Source organism: Antrostomus carolinensis, unplaced genomic scaffold (assembly GCF_000700745.2).
Source record: "Antrostomus carolinensis isolate BGI_N321 unplaced genomic scaffold, ASM70074v2 scaffold39856, whole genome shotgun sequence".
Classification (NCBI taxonomy): Eukaryota; Metazoa; Chordata; class Aves; order Caprimulgiformes; family Caprimulgidae; genus Antrostomus; species Antrostomus carolinensis.
In genome coordinates this window covers 1-19,601 of record NW_010323248.1, presented here as the reverse complement: position 1 = coordinate 19,601, position 19,601 = coordinate 1, and the positions used below count along the sequence as shown (strand labels likewise).

Genomic DNA, 19,601 nt, shown 5'->3' with positions numbered 1-19,601 from the left:
CCGGAGGAGCGACATTGGTTATTATTGTGACTCGTACAAAAGGGAGCGGCGTCTGCGCGGCGCCGCCCCACCCGCTGCGGGTGCGGGGCTGCGCTGAGCCGCCCGGTCCCGACCCCGGTCCCCATCAGCCGTAGTGGTACACAAAGTCGTAGCTGCTCGGCTCCTTGGGGATGGGCGGCGGCGCCTCGGGGATCTGGATGTTCTCCAAGTCCAGGAGTCTCAGCTTCATTTCCATGCTCAGCAGCGTGTCCAGGTCACTTTTAGTCAGCTCACTGGACATGTCCTTCCCCAAGAGGGCATTAAGCCCATCAATCCAGATACAGTACTGTGGAGAAAAAAAAAGAAAAAAAAAAAAGGTAATTCACAACTGCAGGGGTAAATGATAGGTTGTGTTGAATCTTTCCCTCCATGCAACAATTAGAGAAACTCGTATACAGCTCTAAGATAGGAAACATGAGAGGGAGTTAACCTATGATGGGGAAAAAAAACAACAAACCAACAAACACCCAAACCAATCCCAAAAACTGCCCACAGAGATTTCCAATGAAAGTTAGAAGCCTAAAGATAAGCATAACCCCATGGCTCTAGGAGAGGGCCAACAGTTTATATCATGGCATAATAACAAAAAAAGCAAAGCTAATTACAACAGAAAAAGCAAAGCTAATTTAGGCATCACCATCTTATCAAATCAGGAAAAGGGAAAAACTGACTGCATAGGAGAAAAGAAAATATCAGTCCAGACTAAGGGAAGTTAGTGTAGGATTTATTTTTTTTTTTTAAAGAAAGATAACTGGGGGAGGGGGGGGAGGAAGAGTCACACTAAGGCATTGGCAACATTTTCCAAGAATGAACCTGGTAGGAGACAACCTGCTCAAGCATTTAATGAGAAGCAACTGATCCTTCTTAATCTCTGAATTAATTGCTTTATATTTGACTGCTTAACTGCTATGTTTCTTACCTCATATTTATTAGGTGCAATGAAGTTCAAGGTCTCATCAGGATCATATAATATCGAGAAGGCCAATTCTAACACTTCCTGAATGGAAAAGAATCTTTCACTCATCAACTGAAAAAAACATCACAGCACCTTCTGCCTGCTAACCCAACAAGAGAAGCTGCCTTGCTGCAGCTCAGTGCACTTTCCCGTATCAGTATTCTGAGTAACTCAGAGTAGCCTATAGCACAAACCCAGACTATGCTCACAGCACCTGGCAATCGCAAATGAGTACTAGAAAAAGGCCCAGACATGAGATGGGTTTTGTAAACAATACACCTGCAGCGTGGAAGGCCATTTGCTCCTGTTGCTTACTTTCACAGTCTTCAACTCTATAGCACTGGATATTAATGACGGGCAAAAAGGGAGCACTTACCTTGTTCTGTTTCAGTGCACTCTTTTCCTTCATGTGTGGACAATCCTTCCCTGTGACAATGGCTTTGATGTCTGCAACTGGAACTAACAGTGAAAAAGTAAAACTAACAAACAAGAAATCCTAACCAGGGAAAGACAGAACTTTGTTTTGTCTTTGCAACTGAGCATTGTTACTGTTTTTATAGCTCATTACTGCAGTTTTCCAAAACACATTTCCAGTGACACATGCCTAGAGTTGGCTGTTACAAGAAACACAAAGCAATTCCAAGACAAAGGATTTGGGCAAGGACCAGAAGTTGATCTCACCTCAGTCAGGGCTTCAGCTACAGCTGTTGTTCTCTTCCCTCTAGAATGCTATTCATAACAGCCTCTAGACAGCAGAGCACAGAACATTGCATAGTGTGCTCAGAGCAGTAATTGGAACTTACTTTTTTCCTGTAGAGATTCAAATGTCACTTCCCCCTGGGCATTATCTTCCAGATCTCCATAGTGTAGCACCTTGTGATTCAGAGCCAAGCGACAATACCAGAATCTTTCTGGAACATACATCAAGTAGAGTAAGCTAAGCAAGATCATTCCCATAAGGTCTTACAGCCTCTACATTATAGACTCCCCACCCAATCCCTCTACTCCCCCAGGTTCCTCAGCATTGTTTCCTGTTCATGAGAGGATGGCTGTATTCTTAGAAATGTGCATCTGTTCCATCCCAAACTACTGGCTGGTATAGGTAGCCCATGTAACCATCTTTCCTTCTTGGCAACATGCCTGCTGTAAGAGTAATCCACTAGATCTTATTTGCCATTTTTTCACATGAAAAATGCAGTAGGTGCTGTCACCTTACCTTGTCTTCTGCGATTTCCAATTTTTCGAAAGCTACTTCCCTCACAAAGCCTGTTCAGGCGCTGTTGCTTTATCAGCTCCAAGATCTCAGGTTGGATTTTCTCTCTCAGCTCCCTGGCAATCAAATACAGAAGAGTAAGCAGAGAATGGCGGTGACGGCAAGTACAGGAGGCAACTGTTTTTGCACTGGCTCTTACACAATAGGCGGTGACTGGAAGTCATCTTGGCTCATTCTCTCAGACTGGCGTAGTCGCAGAATCTCAGAATAGCTCAGGCTGCGCAGTTTGCTCTTGAACTGGTCCAAGGAGTTTGGTTTAGAGGGAAGAGCCCGTGTGATCTGTTCCCTCACAACCTGCATAACCTAAAGAGGTTGGGCAGGGAGGAAAAGCAAGTCACAGTCTCACTGCTTAATGGCAGCAGAGAACCAGGGCACAGCTCAGTGGCAGCAAAGAACTGACATGGAATAATGTACTAGTGACTTTGAAGATCCAGAAGAACAAAGAATGACATCAGGTCATACCAAATAAAAGCTGCACCATCCTCCCTTACAGCCCATGATAATGCCCTGTCATACCTTCTCCACCCTACTCTTTAAGCAAGTGTACAGGCTGAGTGAACAGGTGCTGTTCTGCAAAAGATTCTACACAAATACCTCTTCTCCACTCTGACCTTATTAAAATCTTCTGCTGTCGCCCTCATTTCTTTCCAGGTCTTGTTCAACAGCTGGATGCAGATGGCAAATAGCTCCTCAAATGCACGGTCATGGGTGAAAAACATGGGGTGATAGTCATTCCGGCCTTCATTGGCTTCAGAAAGAAAGAGAAACCACAACCATGTGAGCATATTGCACAAGAGCTGCTAAGAATAACCAAAATCCACTACAGTGACAGAAACCTGATGGTGTGCAATAGTACTAACTTAAGAGATCAAGACAGTTCGATGCTTCATCTCTGCATAGACAGTCTATACTCTGTCTATGGCAACTCTCCCCACGCTTCACCATGCAAGCTTCTTGTGACTTGTGCCCTTTTCATACTAGCCCCCAAAATGACTGCTTGCAATTGTTTCCCACTTTCCTGTGGTAGAATTTCTTATAGTGGTTAATTGTCTCAAAATGCTGTTTTGGGACTGTCAGAGCTACTAAACTTTTCTCAAGTTAAGGATGGTTTCTAGAGTGTTCTTTTGTTTTTGTTTTTGTTTTTTTTAATACAGCACCCTGCTGAAGCTTCAGGAAGTTGAAGCCTTCTGCTTGTGAGTTTTTCCAGAATAACCAGAGCTCACACAACAAAATTTCTTACTTTACTTTGATACTGGTATTATCACTGGGACACTGAAAAGCTCCAAGCTCCTCCTGTCTTTACAAGGCAGAAGTGAGATTGAAGTACAAATGCCTGTGAATACTGGTCAGTCTGAAAGCTACTTCCAGAAGCATCAGTCCAGCAACTTGGAAAGCTGGGCTAATAAATGGTACTTACGGAGTTCCCCAACTTGCAGGATCTCACAAAGCATCCTGGTAAGCTCAATGGCACTGCGACCAAAGGGACACTCGTGCTTATCTTCTCGACTGCTGTTCTCCAGAACAATCTACAAGAGGATACAACACACACTATGAAGAGCTGCTGAAATGTTGGTTTCTGCAAAAAAACAGCAGCTCCACTTACCCTGATATAGGTGTCCTGATGAAATTTGGCCAAGTAGAGCATGTTGTCCAATGCCAGCATCCCTGGAGGTGTCTGAGTAAAATCCATGGCTGGATTGATGTGATTCTGTGAAAAGCATATTGAAAGAACCCAAACAAATTAGCTTAAATAAATTGTGCGAGAACCTTTTCTGAATGAATTTTACAACCGCCTGTCCATCAAGTACTCCCTCACATCTATCCAAGAAGTAACCTTGGACTCCTGCTGACAACGCTATCCAAACTTTCTAGAAGAGAGGCTGATACCAAGTTCTTCATAGAACAGGTACATATGGTAAGTAAATATCCACAGAGGATGTGCCTAAGGAACCCTGGCATTTAACCAATCACTAAGTTCATAATGACCTTCCCTGGGAGTCTGAGTGTAGCTGAATTTCTGAAACTTGGATACAGAAGTACAATAAAGCAGACAGCTGTTTCTGTTCCTTATTTCCCCACAAATCTGATGGGGATCACTTAGATTGCCTTTACATGCTTTACAGTCAGCGCTCTTGCTAGATGCATACAGTGAATCCCAGCATCTTGTAGTCCTTGGTGTACATCGCTTTGCGTTTTTCTGTTCCACTGCCAGGGATGGTGTTGCTGTCAGACTCGGCATCAAATGCAATTCTTCTCAACTCAAATATGATGTCTCTCTGTGCCTGAAGGACAGAAAGGCAGGGAAATGGTAACATGTGATCAATCACTAGCACAGTATTTTCACATAATGCACAGTCCCACTTCTCTCCCCAGAGCTCACACAGTGAATACAGAGAGATGCTAAAGGTCATTAACACTACATAAAAAGAGGCAATCGATTTCAAAATGGCAAGTTTCAGTATATTGGGTAATGCAAAATATTTGTGTGCATTTTCCTCTAACCGCCCCAAGTTTAGTTAATGGCAATTTCTAGGCATTCCAATAATGCTAAGCCATTTCTCACTCAAGACTACAATGCATCTAAGAACTGAGTAACGGACACCTTAAAAATTCCCAGCTTCCTTATATACTGCAAGGAAAAGGATAAAATTATGTGCCCTCCATAGAGGTGGAGTAATCAGTGTGACAGCTGTCATCACACTGGTCAAGAAAGGAATATATGGTTTCCAGTGACCACTTATATCTCTGAAAGCCCCACAGAATAGAGCAGGATGGTGATGAACATACCTGAACCTCAGTGACTACAATGTAAGGGGTGGTTTTGAAATTTACGCACCATCTACTGCAAATTCTATGTAGTTAAGGAGCTCAGGAATAAGGCCCCTTGTATGTCCTATTCTATCAGATCTTACTCAGCTCTAATAGTGACCTGATCATTGGGATCCATCTTGGTCATCATTCTCTCTTCCAGGAGATTAAAGGTCAGGACCTGTAGCACGTACAGCTGATGTGCCATTTCTGTTTTGATTGGGCGGTTTCCTCTGATCACATGCTGCAAAATAAAGGATAGGGTAGAAATACAGAGAATACAAATAATAACTGAGGTATTAGCTGTAGGCATACGCCAGGCTACATGTACATCTCTGTATATGAAGATTCAGCTGTTTAACCTCCATATTCCATCAGAAACATGCTCTGTAACAGCAGAAAGAAGCATCCTGATAACTCCCTTTTGAACAAGTGGCTCCAATTTCACCTTTGAAAGAGTCACTTTTCTGGAAGTGCCCCGAGGACAGCAGAATTTAAACTCTGCACAAGTGAAATCACTATAGAGAGAACATTAGGAAGCACTCTGTCATTTCAGACATACTTACGTTTAGGATTATAGACCTCAGGTGCTTCTGGGCAAATGCATTAGCCATTTCCTGTTGCGGAATTTAGAGATGAAATAACATGAGAGAAATATAAACAAAAAGTCCACATTGTGCAGAAAGGAGAGAAAAAAGGAAGCCTATGAATTGCAGATAGCACTGGCACACAACAAAGTGCTTTTCACTACAGACTGTCAATTTAGCATGGTATCTCACCACAAAGCAAGCATCAAGTTGGGATGCAAGGGTTATCTTTACCATGGCACAACTCATGGATGGCTCCCCTACAAAACATTATTAATACAGAGAAAGGCACTAACACAGTCAAAAAACAGAAGAAAATTTAGCTTAGCATTGGACATGTAATGATACGTCAATATCAGGAGATATGGCAGGAGGGAGCATACTGTGGGTTGCCCAGAAAAATCTGTCACCTACAAGAGGTTTCTTCAATTATAATTTCACAACTTTCTATACCTAGGTATATACCCAAGATAACAAGGGCTAGATAACATAATTTTCAGGTTTCCTCCCTCTCAAAAACTCCCGCTGAAATGTACATTTCCTTTATCTCACTTCCTGGAGAGATGTTTAGAAATCAGTTAGGAGCAGTTTGTAGAAGCACTTAAGTTTACAAAAATAAAGGGTAAATATTTTTTATGCTTAAAGTAAAGCTTCCAGTTTCCCCTCTTTACTGCATGGCTTCCTTCCCCAGATGAGGAGGGTTTCCCAACCATCAAGTCACAATGACAGTCACAGCAGATACAAGTATCTGCTGCAAGCCTTCAGTTCTGGGACCAATTACACATTCACCTGCAAAAATCTAATTTGTGCTTTCCTCGTTGTGATAGTGGGACACTTGTAAATTGTGAAGGTTCACTTTTTAAAATACCAGCAATCTCATTACACCTGCTAGGAGAGTGGCACAAGTGCTACCATCAAGATGGAATATTATCAGAAGTTGCTGTTATAAGCAAAATCTTTGGGTAAGAAAAATCTGTTGGGCTATATATCATCTGGAGGAAGTCCAAACCAACGACCAGTCTGAGATCTCTTCACATTCCTATGGAGTGCAGATTGAGAACTGGAAGCAGATGTGTAGTCTTAAGACAATTGTACTCCATCAGTTGTACATTCTGAGCAGTCCAAGACTGTTCCACCTGCTGATATCAACCCTGCTCTTGACAGGCTTTATAAGGAGCCTGGTAAAATGTGTATATTACACTCATTTCAAGTCCCTATTATCACTTTTGCTCCAGACAGAAACCTCCTAAAACAACAAAGTGATATCCTGGCTGATAGCCAAGCTGTAATGGCTGCTCATTACAGTGCTCATGTTACAACCAAAATGAGTCACTGCTTGAGTGGAAGTTATCCCAGAAGCATCTAGATGAAGTAGGAAGTAGTTTCAGAGATAACACACTGCCCTCTGAATCATTATTTTTTACTATGATTTGTGAGATGTAGTACTGAGAATAGAACAAAGCCTACTGTTAGGATTTGTTCATGCATGCAACGCAAAGAATCCTTACACCAAAGGAATTTGTTCATACACGGAATGAAATAACAGATAACTGAAGCAGATAAACAGCGGGAAGGACAAAGAAAATTAAACAATTCTAAACAGCATAGTAAGAAGCATGAGCATGCACATAGCCTAACCACTGCGGAGGGATCCATGTTCTTCTGAGAGCCCAATAATGCCCACTTTGCTGCTTGATGGGGTCATAGAATCCCAGAATCATTTATGTTGGAAGAGACATCTTGAGATCATCTAGTCCAACTCCTCTGGTTCAAGGAACATCAGACAGAGCAGGTTGCGCAGGACCGTGTCCAGTCAGGTTTTTAATATCTCCAGTGATGGAGACTCCCCAATTTCTCTGGGTAACCTGTTCCAGTGTTTGACCACTCTCATTAATTTTTTTTTTTTTTTTTTTTTGCTTGTGTATTTGTGTTCAGGTGGAAATTCCTGGGTTTTAAGCTGTGCCTATGGCCTCTTCTCCTGTTAGCAGGCACTACTGAGAAGAGTCAGGCTCCTGCTTCTTTTTTTCCCCCCTTCCATCAGATATTTATACACATTGATAACACTCCCTTAAGCCTTCTCTTCTTGGGGTTGAGCAACCCCAGATCTCCCAGACTCTATTAATAGTAATTATATTCCAGTCCCTTAATCATCTTTATGGACCTTTGTAGTCATGTGGATTGTGTTCAAGGTTTAAAAAAAAAACAAAATCCAAACAATTAAAAAGAAAAAAAAGAGACATGAAAGATCCCTTGTAATTTTGTTTGCTGTGAAGTTTAATATCCTGGCCAAATTACCAACAGAGGAGAATGTTCTTCCTGATTTTCATGTGTTAAGCACATCCATTAATTTTAGAAATAGTATGTAACATTTATTAAGACCACAGTTTCCCTTGTGAAGGCACCGCATCCTTGGTAAAAGTGGAGCATTCTCTGTACCACCCAGAAAATTTAAGTAGTGTACCAGAATCTCAAGATACAGCAGGCTTCAAATCAACCTATTAACGAGAGCAGTGATTACCCTAGAGACAGCATGGGGCAAAAAACATTCTCATAGCACAATTCCCATAAGGGAGAAGTCACACATTAGGCAGAATGTATGCTCTAGTCCCCAGACAGCCCTGAGTTTTGTGACTGCTCTTCACAGACAAACAGCTCTACCTTTAGAAGGACACAGCTGGATATGAGACTGTTGTTAACACAAATGAGATTTGGAGTATAAAATCAGCCTGTAATAAGTTTAAGGAGCCCCAGACTGCTAAAGAACTGGTTCCAGTTTTAAAATTGGTTCACCTGGTCAGTCTTGTAGTATCAGTTTCCTTTTACTATCATCTCTATTACCTTGTGTGCACAATAAGTCATTCAAGATTTCTCCTGCTACTGATTCTTCTCCCCTTCACAATCTAAGTACATCCTCAGGACTCCTCCCCGCCCTTCTCCCTAGGCTCTTCCGCTATCTCAAGCCTGTATCTCTGAGACAGAAGAGGCATAACTGGAGAAAAGCTAACATGCCTACAGTTCCGCAGGACCAGCCCCCAGGCTTGAGTTACTTACAGTGATGGGCAGGTCTAGTGGGTTAAGCAGCTTGTCCTGCTGGCAGAAAGCAAAAAAAGGCACAAAAAGAAGCAGACAGGATTTAGCTCAGAGTCCAGAAATAAGGCACAAACAAGGCACTAGAGAAGAAAGGCTTAACACAGCAAAGCTACACAATACAGACATATGCACATCTTGTATGTAGTTTAGATCTTGGGGTCTTCCTCAGAGCAGGACAGGTGTTTCATTCCTCACAATTGCCAGTGGGAATATCTCCCTATGACTTAAGAAAGGTCCCTTTTTTGGGGGAGTGGGAGATGGAGTGTTTGTTTAGTAAGTACATACAACCCCAAGGACTCTACCCAGCCTACCTCTTCCTTATGGAATTAACTTTCTTAAAAAAAAAAAAAAAAAAAAAGCCATGCTGTATAGAGGATTACTTTCTGTCTCTCAAGGCCTTTCAGATTCCTTTCTGAGCATTTCCTAAACATAGATATGCTGCTCCAGAACACATTATTAATGGGATGGTACTTTTTCTCTTATGTTGTTACACTGAAACAGCTACTTAAATTCTTGGCAAGGTCTGAGGTCTGTCTTTCCCAGAGAATACAATTTCTGAGGCATAAAGTAAATAGCCAGTCAGTAACCATTTTTCAGGTTTAAAGTAAAAAAGCAAGAACAAACCTGTCTCTTGTCCTCAGGTGCCTTCAGGAAGAGGGCATTGATGAGGGCAATGGCATATGTCTGAATCTCTTGGTTTGAGCTGCAGAAACAAATAGGAGGTTCATTAAGAGAATAGACAGTTCAGAATATTACAGCTTGCTGCTTTGCCTGCACCATAAGAACATTTAATACAGCTGTCTTGCATTTCAATGGATGAGCGGGACTGAGATAATCTACTTTCATGCCATCTAACTCTTCACAAGGCCTGCAAAAAGCTGTCAGAAATTGCTGACTGATAGCTCCATTATTCAGAAGATAGTGTAGATTGCAGCCCAGCAGAGCTCAGAGTTCCACACCACCACACTTTATTTCCAATGCTGAATCTACCTCTGTAAAGCCTAGTCATACTGTTGTCTGTTATATGGATACAGCTAGAAACTTATACGGAGCAAGTAATTTTTCTCCCCTATGTCAATGGAAGCCACCAAATACAAATGGAACTAAGGGGGAAGCATGCCGCTCTTCATGGCATTGCCTTCCAACCTCAATAGTTTGGCCCAAGCTACATGTCTTATTTTCACTGAAGAGCTTAGGGTGCTTAGTTCCTTCCTAGATCATGCACAGCATGTGGTTTCACTTGTGATGTTCTGAACAAGCTTCCAAATGCTGATAACACTCTTTTCCACCCCCATCTTGATGCTCTATCAAATCCCGTTTTGTTTCTTGCTATACTACTACTCTTTGTGGTGGGTGGACCTTGGATGGATGCTAGGTGGCCACCAAGCTGCTCTATCACTCCCCTCCTCAGCAGGGCAAGGCAGAGGAGAAAATAAGATGGAAAAAACCCTCAGGAGTCAAGAGAAAGACAGTTTAATAAAACAGAAGCCAAGGCTGCACGCAGAAGCAACAAAAGATTTTTTTTCTTTACTTTCCCCCATCAGCCGGTGACGTCCAGCCACTTCCCTGGAAGCAGGGCTTCAGGATGCGAAGCAGTTGCTCCAGAAGCCAAATTTCACACAAACAAATGCTGTGCCCCCGGGCTTCTCTTATCTTTTATTGCTGAGCTTACATCATATGGTATGGAATATCCCTTTGGTCAGTTTGGGTCAGCTGTCCTGGCTGTGTGCCCTCCCAAGATCTTGGCCATCCCCAGCACACCGCTGAGAGGAAAACATTGGAGACAGCCTCGAAGCTGTGCTGAGCACTGCTCAGCAGCAGCCAAAACACTGTTGTGTTATCAGCACCTTTCTTGTTACCAATACAAAGCACAGAACTGAGGGCTGCTATGCAGAAAATTAACTCTATCTCAGCCAGACCCAAAACACTCCTGGGAGACTTCTGCAGAACTTCAAGCTCTTCTGATTAACTGAAGTCCAGTGCATCACCTAAACAAACTTGTGTGTGTGTATACTTAAAAAAAAAAAAGTATGTGTATATATATATGTGTGTGTGTGTATATACATATAAAATTTAACTTTTATAAAACATCTAAAGCTAAAACATCTTCTAGCTTAAATAGCTATTTTCCCCACTTTGGTGTTTATCCCTGGCATATCTGTGGATAACAACCATATCCTTTATTCTACTGCTCCCTTCCACATCTTAATTTTGGTCAATCTGCCATACTTCAAACATGCAAATGTTCACACATCATCTTAGGTTTTCCTTGGGCTTCCAAGCTTTGCAGGTCTCTGTGACTTCATCTCTTCTACTCTTCTTTTCAACATTTGCTGCTCTTTTCACCACACTGCTTGCTTTTTGACACAGCAAAACAATTTTAAAATTAATTTCTCCTCTTCTAATGCATCTCTTTCAGACTTGTTTCCATGGACTTGCTCTTCCAAAACCTATCCTCTGCTAAAGACTGCTCCCTCCTGATAGTCGTGCCAAACAAACACCGGCATATTATGACTTGCTTTCCAGCCTCCCTTTCTACAATATGCCCTGCATAGATACTTTGTTCAGCAACCTTCTGTGTTCTGGAAGCACTTGAGCATATGAGCATGTAACATACTCATATGCATACGAGCATATGAGTATGTTAAAGTAAAATATCTTTACCATACTTTAAACTTTAATATACCGCTAAAGTAAAATATCTTTGTTCAAGACATATACTCATGTGCTTAAGTGTTTCCAGGACCCAGAACATATTTTTCCAGGATCTTACTTTTTAAAAAATCTGTGAGAAATCCTAAAGTTCAAGTAAGATGTCATTTCAATTATACTTTAAAAAGAGCATCTTTAAGTGTTTTAAACATAAAAAGGTGTATTTTCAACTTAACAGCTATTAATAAAATTGATTTAAATCACACCACTGTTGGGTGGACACTCACACTTGCAGATGAGAAATCAGCTGCCCCACGGTGATCTCTTCTGCTATCTTCTGATATAGAGTCTGACTGTTTAGCACCATGCTTTCTAGAATGGCTAGGGATCGTTGAAGGATGGAGACATCTACCATAGGCTGACTCACATACCCTGCAATCTAAAAACAGATGAACCAGCAGGTCAACAGATGCCCATCCAGGAAACATTGTGGTGAGTGAGACAAGCTAAGGGAGACAGGCCTCAGAAATCTGGGTGCACTGTGCTCTCAGTGACTACTCAGCTTCTCAGAGTCATCTTGCTCTTCCTGGAAGCTGCATCAAAGCATGAAAAGAAATAGCATCCACTCACCTGCTTTACCCAAACTGACCTGTTTGATGAAGGTTATTGAGACCATGTCCCAAGAGACAATACCATGGTCCATCAGCTCCAAGAAGGCAGTCAGAGTGAAAGCCAACATCTCACTGTAACTGAGAAAATGAATAATGCAGTTACAAGAGATCTGGTAGCCCGGAAAAAGCCTGTCTGAGCTCAATAAGCTGGATAAGAGAAAAATGTCACCACCTTTCATACATCATAAATGTCTCCTCTTTTGCCTCATTGAGTTTAGCAAATGACTAGAAAAATTTTGTCTCAATTAATAGATCAGCATTTGCTATGAAGTTAGTTGCTTAATGCCATACCAGCAAGCAAAATTAGCCACTTATTTGAAGGCCCTGCTCCAGAGTCCTGGAATACAGGAAACTTACTGGGACAGAAGCTTGGTTCCGCTCTCCACAAGCCGTGTCAGCACTGTAATCCCTTCCATGTTGATGAACTCTGTGGCAAAGGTCACATCTGCTGAAAGTTTAGCCAGTTCCTTCATGGCATCCAGTCTGGCTTCCATACTGTGCGACTGGATCCTCTCCATCAGCTGGCGAGCTGCCCTAGACTGGGAGGAAAGAGAGATGCTGCCAGACAAAGACTAGTCACCTGCAAACCAAGTTCTGCCAGCATCAGCATTCTGTCAGAAGTCCATGGATGGGCAGAGAGAGCACAGCAAGGGTAGAGAGGTACCAGCAATAAGAGGATAAAGTATCAGCAGTCAGCAAGTCTAAGACAGACTAAAAAAAGGCTGCACTCAGCAACAGTCACAACCAAGCAGGAGGTGAGTAAAATGCTGTTTTATATGTTAGAGTAAACGCTTGTTTTTCTTCCTGCTGAAGTGAGTGGAGGTGGATATAGAAATATGAAGTGAGACCATTAAGGAAATACAATGTTAAGAAGAATCTCTCATAGATTCAAAGAGAAGCACAAGCTCATTTTGTGTATCCACACGACATTCTGTAAGTTTTCTCAGACATAGATCAATGATATCCTCTCAACCTCCTCTCATTCAAATAACTTCTTCCTGTTCTGCTCACTCAGATATATGCCATGACACTTGCACAGAAAAAGTTTCAGAATTTCAATAAAAAGGAAGCTGCAGCAAGTCTGCAAAAGACAACTGTTGAGATCACAATAGCAAGAATTCACTAGGAACGACCCCCCCTCTGCATCAAATTTTTCTCTTCTTTTAATTTCTGCATTAAGGCACCAGTACTGTTGCTTTCCAACTGATGGTATTAACTGCACTTATACTGAGAATGCATCTATCAGATACTTTACAATATGCTAATCTAGGAGATGCAATAAAAAGTAGACTGGATTTATTTACAGGAAGTCCTATAAAAGGGCAGAGCATCCAAGGAATCTAAGGAATGACACACACCACAACCAAGAAGGAAAACAAGAGTGTGCGCCTCATTGTGCAGAATGGCCCGCAAGAAAGGTAAGCCCCCTACAACTTAGGGAGAAGGAGAAAGAAAAGCTGAGAGGCAAGAAACAGCCTGTCATATGAGGATAGCTAGTGAGAAAAAGGAATGTGAGGAAGCATTTACCGGGGAGATTGCCAGTTGTAGTATAGTTCCATTCTTGATGTCACAGCGAGTCTGAAAGAAAACATAAACTTTAAATTGCAGAAAAGCAGGAGGGAAAGAATGCAACTGGATCTACAATGCACATTTGTATGCACAAGTAAAGGAGTTCCTATACTACACAACCCTACTGAAGGTACTGTATTGCATCACTGGGTCCTCACACCTGTAAGCGTGCAAAGGGAGAAGTGGTAGGCTCCACAGTTGAATGACACCATTGAAGTCTGAGTATTTTTGATAGCAGAGATGCTGCCCCTCAAGGATTAGTGATAGTATTGTTCCACGACACTAGTCCAAGGCATTCTGCACTCTTGCTCAGGACATAACTGCTACCCCTCACACTGACCTGCTCTGTGATGTACAGCTGAGGACCATCAGCATACCGCAAGGTGTAGTATTCAGGGTTTGGCAACGACCACCTGGCAGAGGAAGAAGAAGGATACATAAGCTTCTTCCTCCTCTTTCTTCTGGCTCTCAATAAACAGGAGCTTGATCCCAGGAGGGTGGAAAAGAACTTTGAAGCAAAGTTTTAACATGAGAAATTAGGTCTCCCAAAGAGGAGAGAAAACACCTTCCTCTTGAGGGGAGATGGGACTTCAGTCTACCCTACGTCAAGCTCTGTAGAATGTCTGAAAGAGGCCTGCACTTCAGGAACAGCAAGATGGGCCAATCCTCAGAAACACTGACCTTAGGGGCATACATATGCACACGCTCAGAAGTGGAATAAAGATGCAAAACCCCTGCTTTCCAGGAGATCTTTTTCTTCCCGATTTAAAACCTAGCCCATTCCATGGCCAAAACTGGCAGCAGGCAGCATGGATCGTGCATAAGCAGCAGAGACTTTCCACAGTACCCCAACAAGATTTGTCAGGGGGACAGACCTTCTTCACAAGGGTTCCCAGAGAACTACTCACCCATCACAGACCTCCTTGATGATGGATGCAAGAGGCCTTTTCTAGAACAGAAAGAGAGTCCTCAGTAGCCATGTTCCTCTCAAACAGAAAGGAACACTGCCCATTTCTATGCTTCCCACATTCCAGTATCAAGGCTATGGTGCATCTCCTCCCCCATCTGGTTACCAGGTCTCACCTGATCTATTTCCAGCAGCTGGGCATTGGCACCTGGCCACTCAACAGCTACTTTCACAATGTCCGAAGGTGGTGGCATTGCTCCAGACTCCTGCAGGTACCTTTACAACAGCATACACCCCCACACCTGTTTAAGAGAAAGCATAGTGAGCAGTTCTCTGAAAATGATTTCAATTGTTATGTTGCATCTAACACCAAACTTCAAAACACTACATAAGACCAGCCTTATGGTTTGCTGGGCCTGCCAGGGACAACATCCAGTGTACCAGAGATTAAGGCCTCATACCAAAATAGCACATTGTGAAATTGTACGCCCAACCTTATGACCTAAGGAACATTTCTGAGAGCTTGTTGGGGTACTCACACAAGAAGGAGAGTCACTTTGATCAGCAAAGCACCATATTCCACCCACTGTCCGTACTGACAGCTCAGTTTACAGAACTAGTAAAGTAATTAGCTCCCTAGGCTTAGCTACTAGAGGGGGAACATGCTATCCAGGTAGCCCCCCTCCCATGGGCTGGTGTTTACTGATGCCCCATTCATATTTCTCAGATACCCTGATCCACTCAGGATACCCAAACAGGCTCCTAAGGCAGAGTACCAGCAGCTAGCTCTATCCCATTCCCTTCCTAGAACATCATAAATCCAAAACATGAATGTCCAACACAGAAGAAAAGTTAACTCAGCATTTGCTCTGGAGGTCTACCTTTCACTCCTTTATCTGCCTTAGAGCATAAGCTTGTGTCCAGGGTTTGGTCGCAGACAGTTGTCAGACATGCTGTTTGTGCTTCATCTGGTAGCAAGGGGCTGTAAAGAAATGTACTTGTTCAGTTCCTTTTGAATCCACTCCTGGGTGAAGGGAGTAGCCTGGCTCTCTCCCACAGAGCCATAGGGAGAAAGTCACATGGGAGAGAGACAACCCTCCCCATCAGCAGTTCTCAGGAACAAAGACTTCAAGCTGCCAAAAATGAGATCTGACCAGACACAGAAGTAGTCCTGTCCTTAAGGACTCCTCCTGAGAATCAATTTTCAGCATAACCTGAATGACATGGTAAGCTTCTGAAGAACAATTTCCCAACTCCTATGGAAGCTCCTATTTCTCCTATTGGGGCATCCCAATCCCTCCTTTCCAGAATTGAGATGAGACAGCACTAAGCAGAGGCATTGTTTCATGATGAACATACTTTCCTGACTTCCCTGATCAACTGGGAAAGAGATGCTAAGGCTTGAAGGAAACTAGCAGCCTTCGGAATTTTCCTGATGCAAGGAAAGTAAAGGAGAACTTTCCACAGATCAGCAAAGACCAAGCATTGGCAGATACCTGGCCCAGGAAATTGGACTACATGACTGTCCTGAAAAAAGGAACTTCTCTGCATTTCTTCACAAATCTTCTGCCCTTTCTTCCCAAATTTTTATTACCAGTGTTCTATTCTCATTCCAAGGCACAAACATACAATTTACTCTTCATAAGAGAGACACATTAACTTGCAGCAAGTACGTTCCCAAGAGGCCTCTAACCCTAAACGCATACACAGCTGCTTGTGCTATTTTCGTACCTGTTACAATCAGTAAATTGGACTCTATTCCTTTCGTCTACACTCATCGTGAAGCAGTTTGTCTTCTTTTGTCCAAAGTAAACTAGGAATTCAGGCAATAAAGCATAAGGAATCCAGGATCAGAAGAGCACCCTGCCTCACTGCATAAGCAGAGCAAAGCACCTGGGAATCTGCATAAAGACAGGAATGCTTTGAACCCAGATATACTGCAGCCCCCTGTACAGCACTTATTATTGAGCAAGCCTACCTATACCAGTTATCCTTAGCCTGTTTACAAGTCAGTGCCCAATATTTGATATTTCTGAGGGTAGGAAAAGTCTGCCAGGCATGCCACACTGCAAATCAGAAGTGTCCCTCCTGATCCTAAAAACCTGACTTTCTCCAACATCAAAGTACAGTGTAATAAAGAAACAAGGCAAAACCAGGAAAGCCTGCTGAGCCAACGTACTCTCTAGCATCAGCCATAAGAATTCAGAGCTTACCCAATCCTTCTGTCTCGCAAAGAGATAGATGAACCTAATAAAACTATGAATCAGTCTTTCTCACTTCCTTTTCCTGAATTACACACACACACGCACACACACACACACACAAATAAATAAAAACACATTTAGATTTTCAAATGCCTTTTGCAGCAATAGTTCAAACCAGGGGTAACTCATCAACTAAATCTTTAAGTACACCATGGCAGTTACTAGTATAGAAGCAGTAGCACAACTCTGTACATATTCCCCAGAAAAAGTGCCCAATTTGCATGACACTCCCAGTTCTGCAGAATATACAGGTTTCCATTGATTAAGTCTAGAAACAGACAGGCAGTTCCCAAATGGTATGTGATTTCCATTCACTGTTCTCCATTCAACAACTATGATGCCCTAAAACGGAAAGCCTAAGAAATCTTAGTCATATGGCGTAAGCACATGTCATCTCCAATAATGGGACTGGCTTGCAATAACTGAACAGATAATTCCTTCTCCCACAAGTGAACCCACTCACAACTAGAAAACATCTAAATCAATTCAGTGTGCAAGGCACAGCAAATACACAGTGAAGAGGCAAGGCTCAAAGATTACTTCCTTGAGTATTGAAAATTGAACCTGCAAGTCTTTTAACTAATATACTCATGAGTAATTAGTTTCTAATTACCACTTCTCCCTTCAGCCTCCTGCAGTACAGTCATAGTCTTTTATTTGTACTGCAACTTACATTACAAGTTGCTACTGAAGAGTACAAGGAAATACAGTATTTTATGTGCCAAAACAAAGACACCCAGATTACTATAGGTAGAAGCCTTTACAAATCTCTAACTCATCTTCTCCCTTGCAAAGAATATGCATCATTCAGGGAGAGGAAGTGCACATTAAAACAAAACCATTATGATATTATGGGAAGTTCTGCAGAAATCATAGAATCATTTAGTTTGGAAAAGGCCCTCAAGATCATAGAGTCCAACCGTAAACCTAACAAGTCTACCACTAAACCATGTCCCTAAGCGCCACATAAATATACAGTCTCCTGTTTCATCAGAAAAAGCCCTACAGAGGTTGGCCCATAGCTCCTAGAGGCAATGCACTCTACCTGCAGCAACCTTGATATCCTCACCGCTGAAAACAGTAACCAATTAAGTTGTATTACACTACCTTCATGTATCAAAAAAAGCTTTCAGCTGCATACAGAAAGTAACTTGCCATGATAAGTTAGACTACTTCTGCCCCAAACTTCTTCCATAAATAAGCACCCACTCATGACTGGAAGTCATGTTCCCTGTTCCAATCGGTACTCAAGGCACAGCAAATACGCAGTGAAAGAAACAGAGCTTAAGGGCTGTTTCTTTGCACAGCAGCACCATGGAACAGATACCCCATGAGCCTACCAAGGAAGAGAATCAAACATCAAAATGAATTAGCTAAGCAGAGCCTGGAGAAGAAGGAATTAAAAATTAAAAAAGGGAGGAAACTCTTCAGACAGTCTGGGTCAAACTCTTTGAAGGACCTACAGAGATCAGTGGCTCAGCAGAAACAGCCTTCCAGAAGAGGACAATGAAGACTGGACTACAATTACAAAGGGTACTTCAGGTCAGCCTCTTAACATGAGGATGTCTGTCAAAAGCATTCTTTGAAAAGATTTCACTGTATGTCTGCAGACAAGAGAGTTGACAGATTTTAAATTTTACAGTGAATACTTTGCAGCGCACCAGCGATATATTTGATAAAATGACTGTTCAGAAGCTCTTGGGAAGAAGCAGACCATAATTTTGCATAATCGTGATTATCAGTCACTTACAGGTCTCTCTTCTTCTCAACCACAGCACGTAAGCAATTCTCAAAGTTTTATACAGGGAGACAGCAGTCAAGCTGAAATCCATCAAAGATGAATTCACTCTGCTTCTGCAAAGCAAGTTCCTTCATACAAAGCAGTGTCATAGGGGTAGTTGCAACGCAAGGAGAAATCAGCAGAGCTGCTAATAACACACTATTCAAGAGACTTCTGAGAAGCTTCAAACTAAAACAACTAGAGTATTTCAAACAGAATTTCCCTATTCACAAACTCAACCTTCATTACAGAGAGAAAAAAGTGTGCTGCGCACAGAATGAAAATGAGGAGGATGAAAGAACATTCCATGAAAAAGAAAAGCTGCCTAGTAGAATCGCCCAGTCAACGAGCATTAATACCTGCAGCTTCTGAAGCCTGTAGATGCGCAAGACATCCTAGTCAGTTCTCAGCAAGTTCTCAGATGGTGGTAGTGACAGGCCAAACAAGAGGTGTAACTGTTATTAGCAGAGTGACTAACTGGACAAGCGTGCAGAGAAGACAGCTTCCCTGAGCAAGTAGCATAAGAGAGTAGCAGAGTCCAACCGGAGGAATACGTACAGTTTTCTATGTTCTCTCATATAACAAGCAAAGAGAAACATACTTCACTAGAAAAACCAAAGAACCAGGTGATCAGATTTTCCGTCTCTGGAATCCTACATTCCTCCAAAAGCCTTCCACAGCTGCCCTTGGGCTGCAACACTAAGCCTATGACAGTGGACTACTGCCTTGCGCATTCCAACAGGGCTGGGCGGAGACCATCGCTCAGCAAGGACAGAAACTGACAGCAACAGGCAAGAAGAGAACCGTTTTTTTATTCTTTTTAATCAGTTAAGTGAACCTTAAGAAAGCAGCAGCCAGTCAGCAACTCCCGCAGCCTGGGCCAGAACTCAGTTTAAGGCGCCCAACAACGTTCCGTGCTGCCCATTTTATGCCTCAGGCCCACTCGGCTCCCGGAGAAGCAGCCAACTGCGGCCTTCTCGGACGGCGCCTCTGCCCGACAGCGACC

At 42.6% G+C, this 19,601-nt stretch overlaps 1 protein-coding gene across 2 annotated transcripts; it reads right to left on the bottom strand.

The window, feature by feature from the left end:
• Positions 1 to 3: 3 nt before the first annotated feature.
• On the bottom strand, positions 4 to 15,535 carry ELMO2 (engulfment and cell motility 2). Of its 2 annotated transcripts, XM_010170529.1 has the most exons (22): positions 15,452 to 15,535; positions 14,728 to 14,853; positions 14,553 to 14,593; positions 13,985 to 14,057; positions 13,603 to 13,653; positions 12,433 to 12,614; positions 12,054 to 12,153; positions 11,692 to 11,843; positions 9,377 to 9,455; positions 8,714 to 8,749; positions 5,642 to 5,692; positions 5,197 to 5,319; positions 4,415 to 4,549; positions 3,871 to 3,975; positions 3,685 to 3,793; positions 2,879 to 3,015; positions 2,407 to 2,570; positions 2,211 to 2,323; positions 1,798 to 1,905; positions 1,371 to 1,453; positions 959 to 1,036; positions 4 to 325 (listed from the first exon to the last, which is right to left on the bottom strand). In XM_010170529.1, exons 2-22 carry the CDS (start codon positions 14,803 to 14,805, stop codon positions 125 to 127), a joined length of 2,199 nt encoding a protein of 732 aa, XP_010168831.1. In that variant the 5' UTR covers positions 14,806 to 14,853; positions 15,452 to 15,535; the 3' UTR covers positions 4 to 124. The 2 variants fall into 2 exon arrangements, with proteins under 2 accessions (XP_010168831.1, XP_028941419.1); XM_029085586.1 differs by lacking the exons at positions 8,714 to 8,749; positions 15,452 to 15,535 and adding an exon at positions 12,245 to 12,247 and having other exon boundaries at positions 14,728 to 14,805.
• Positions 15,536 to 19,601: the final 4,066 nt, after the last annotated feature.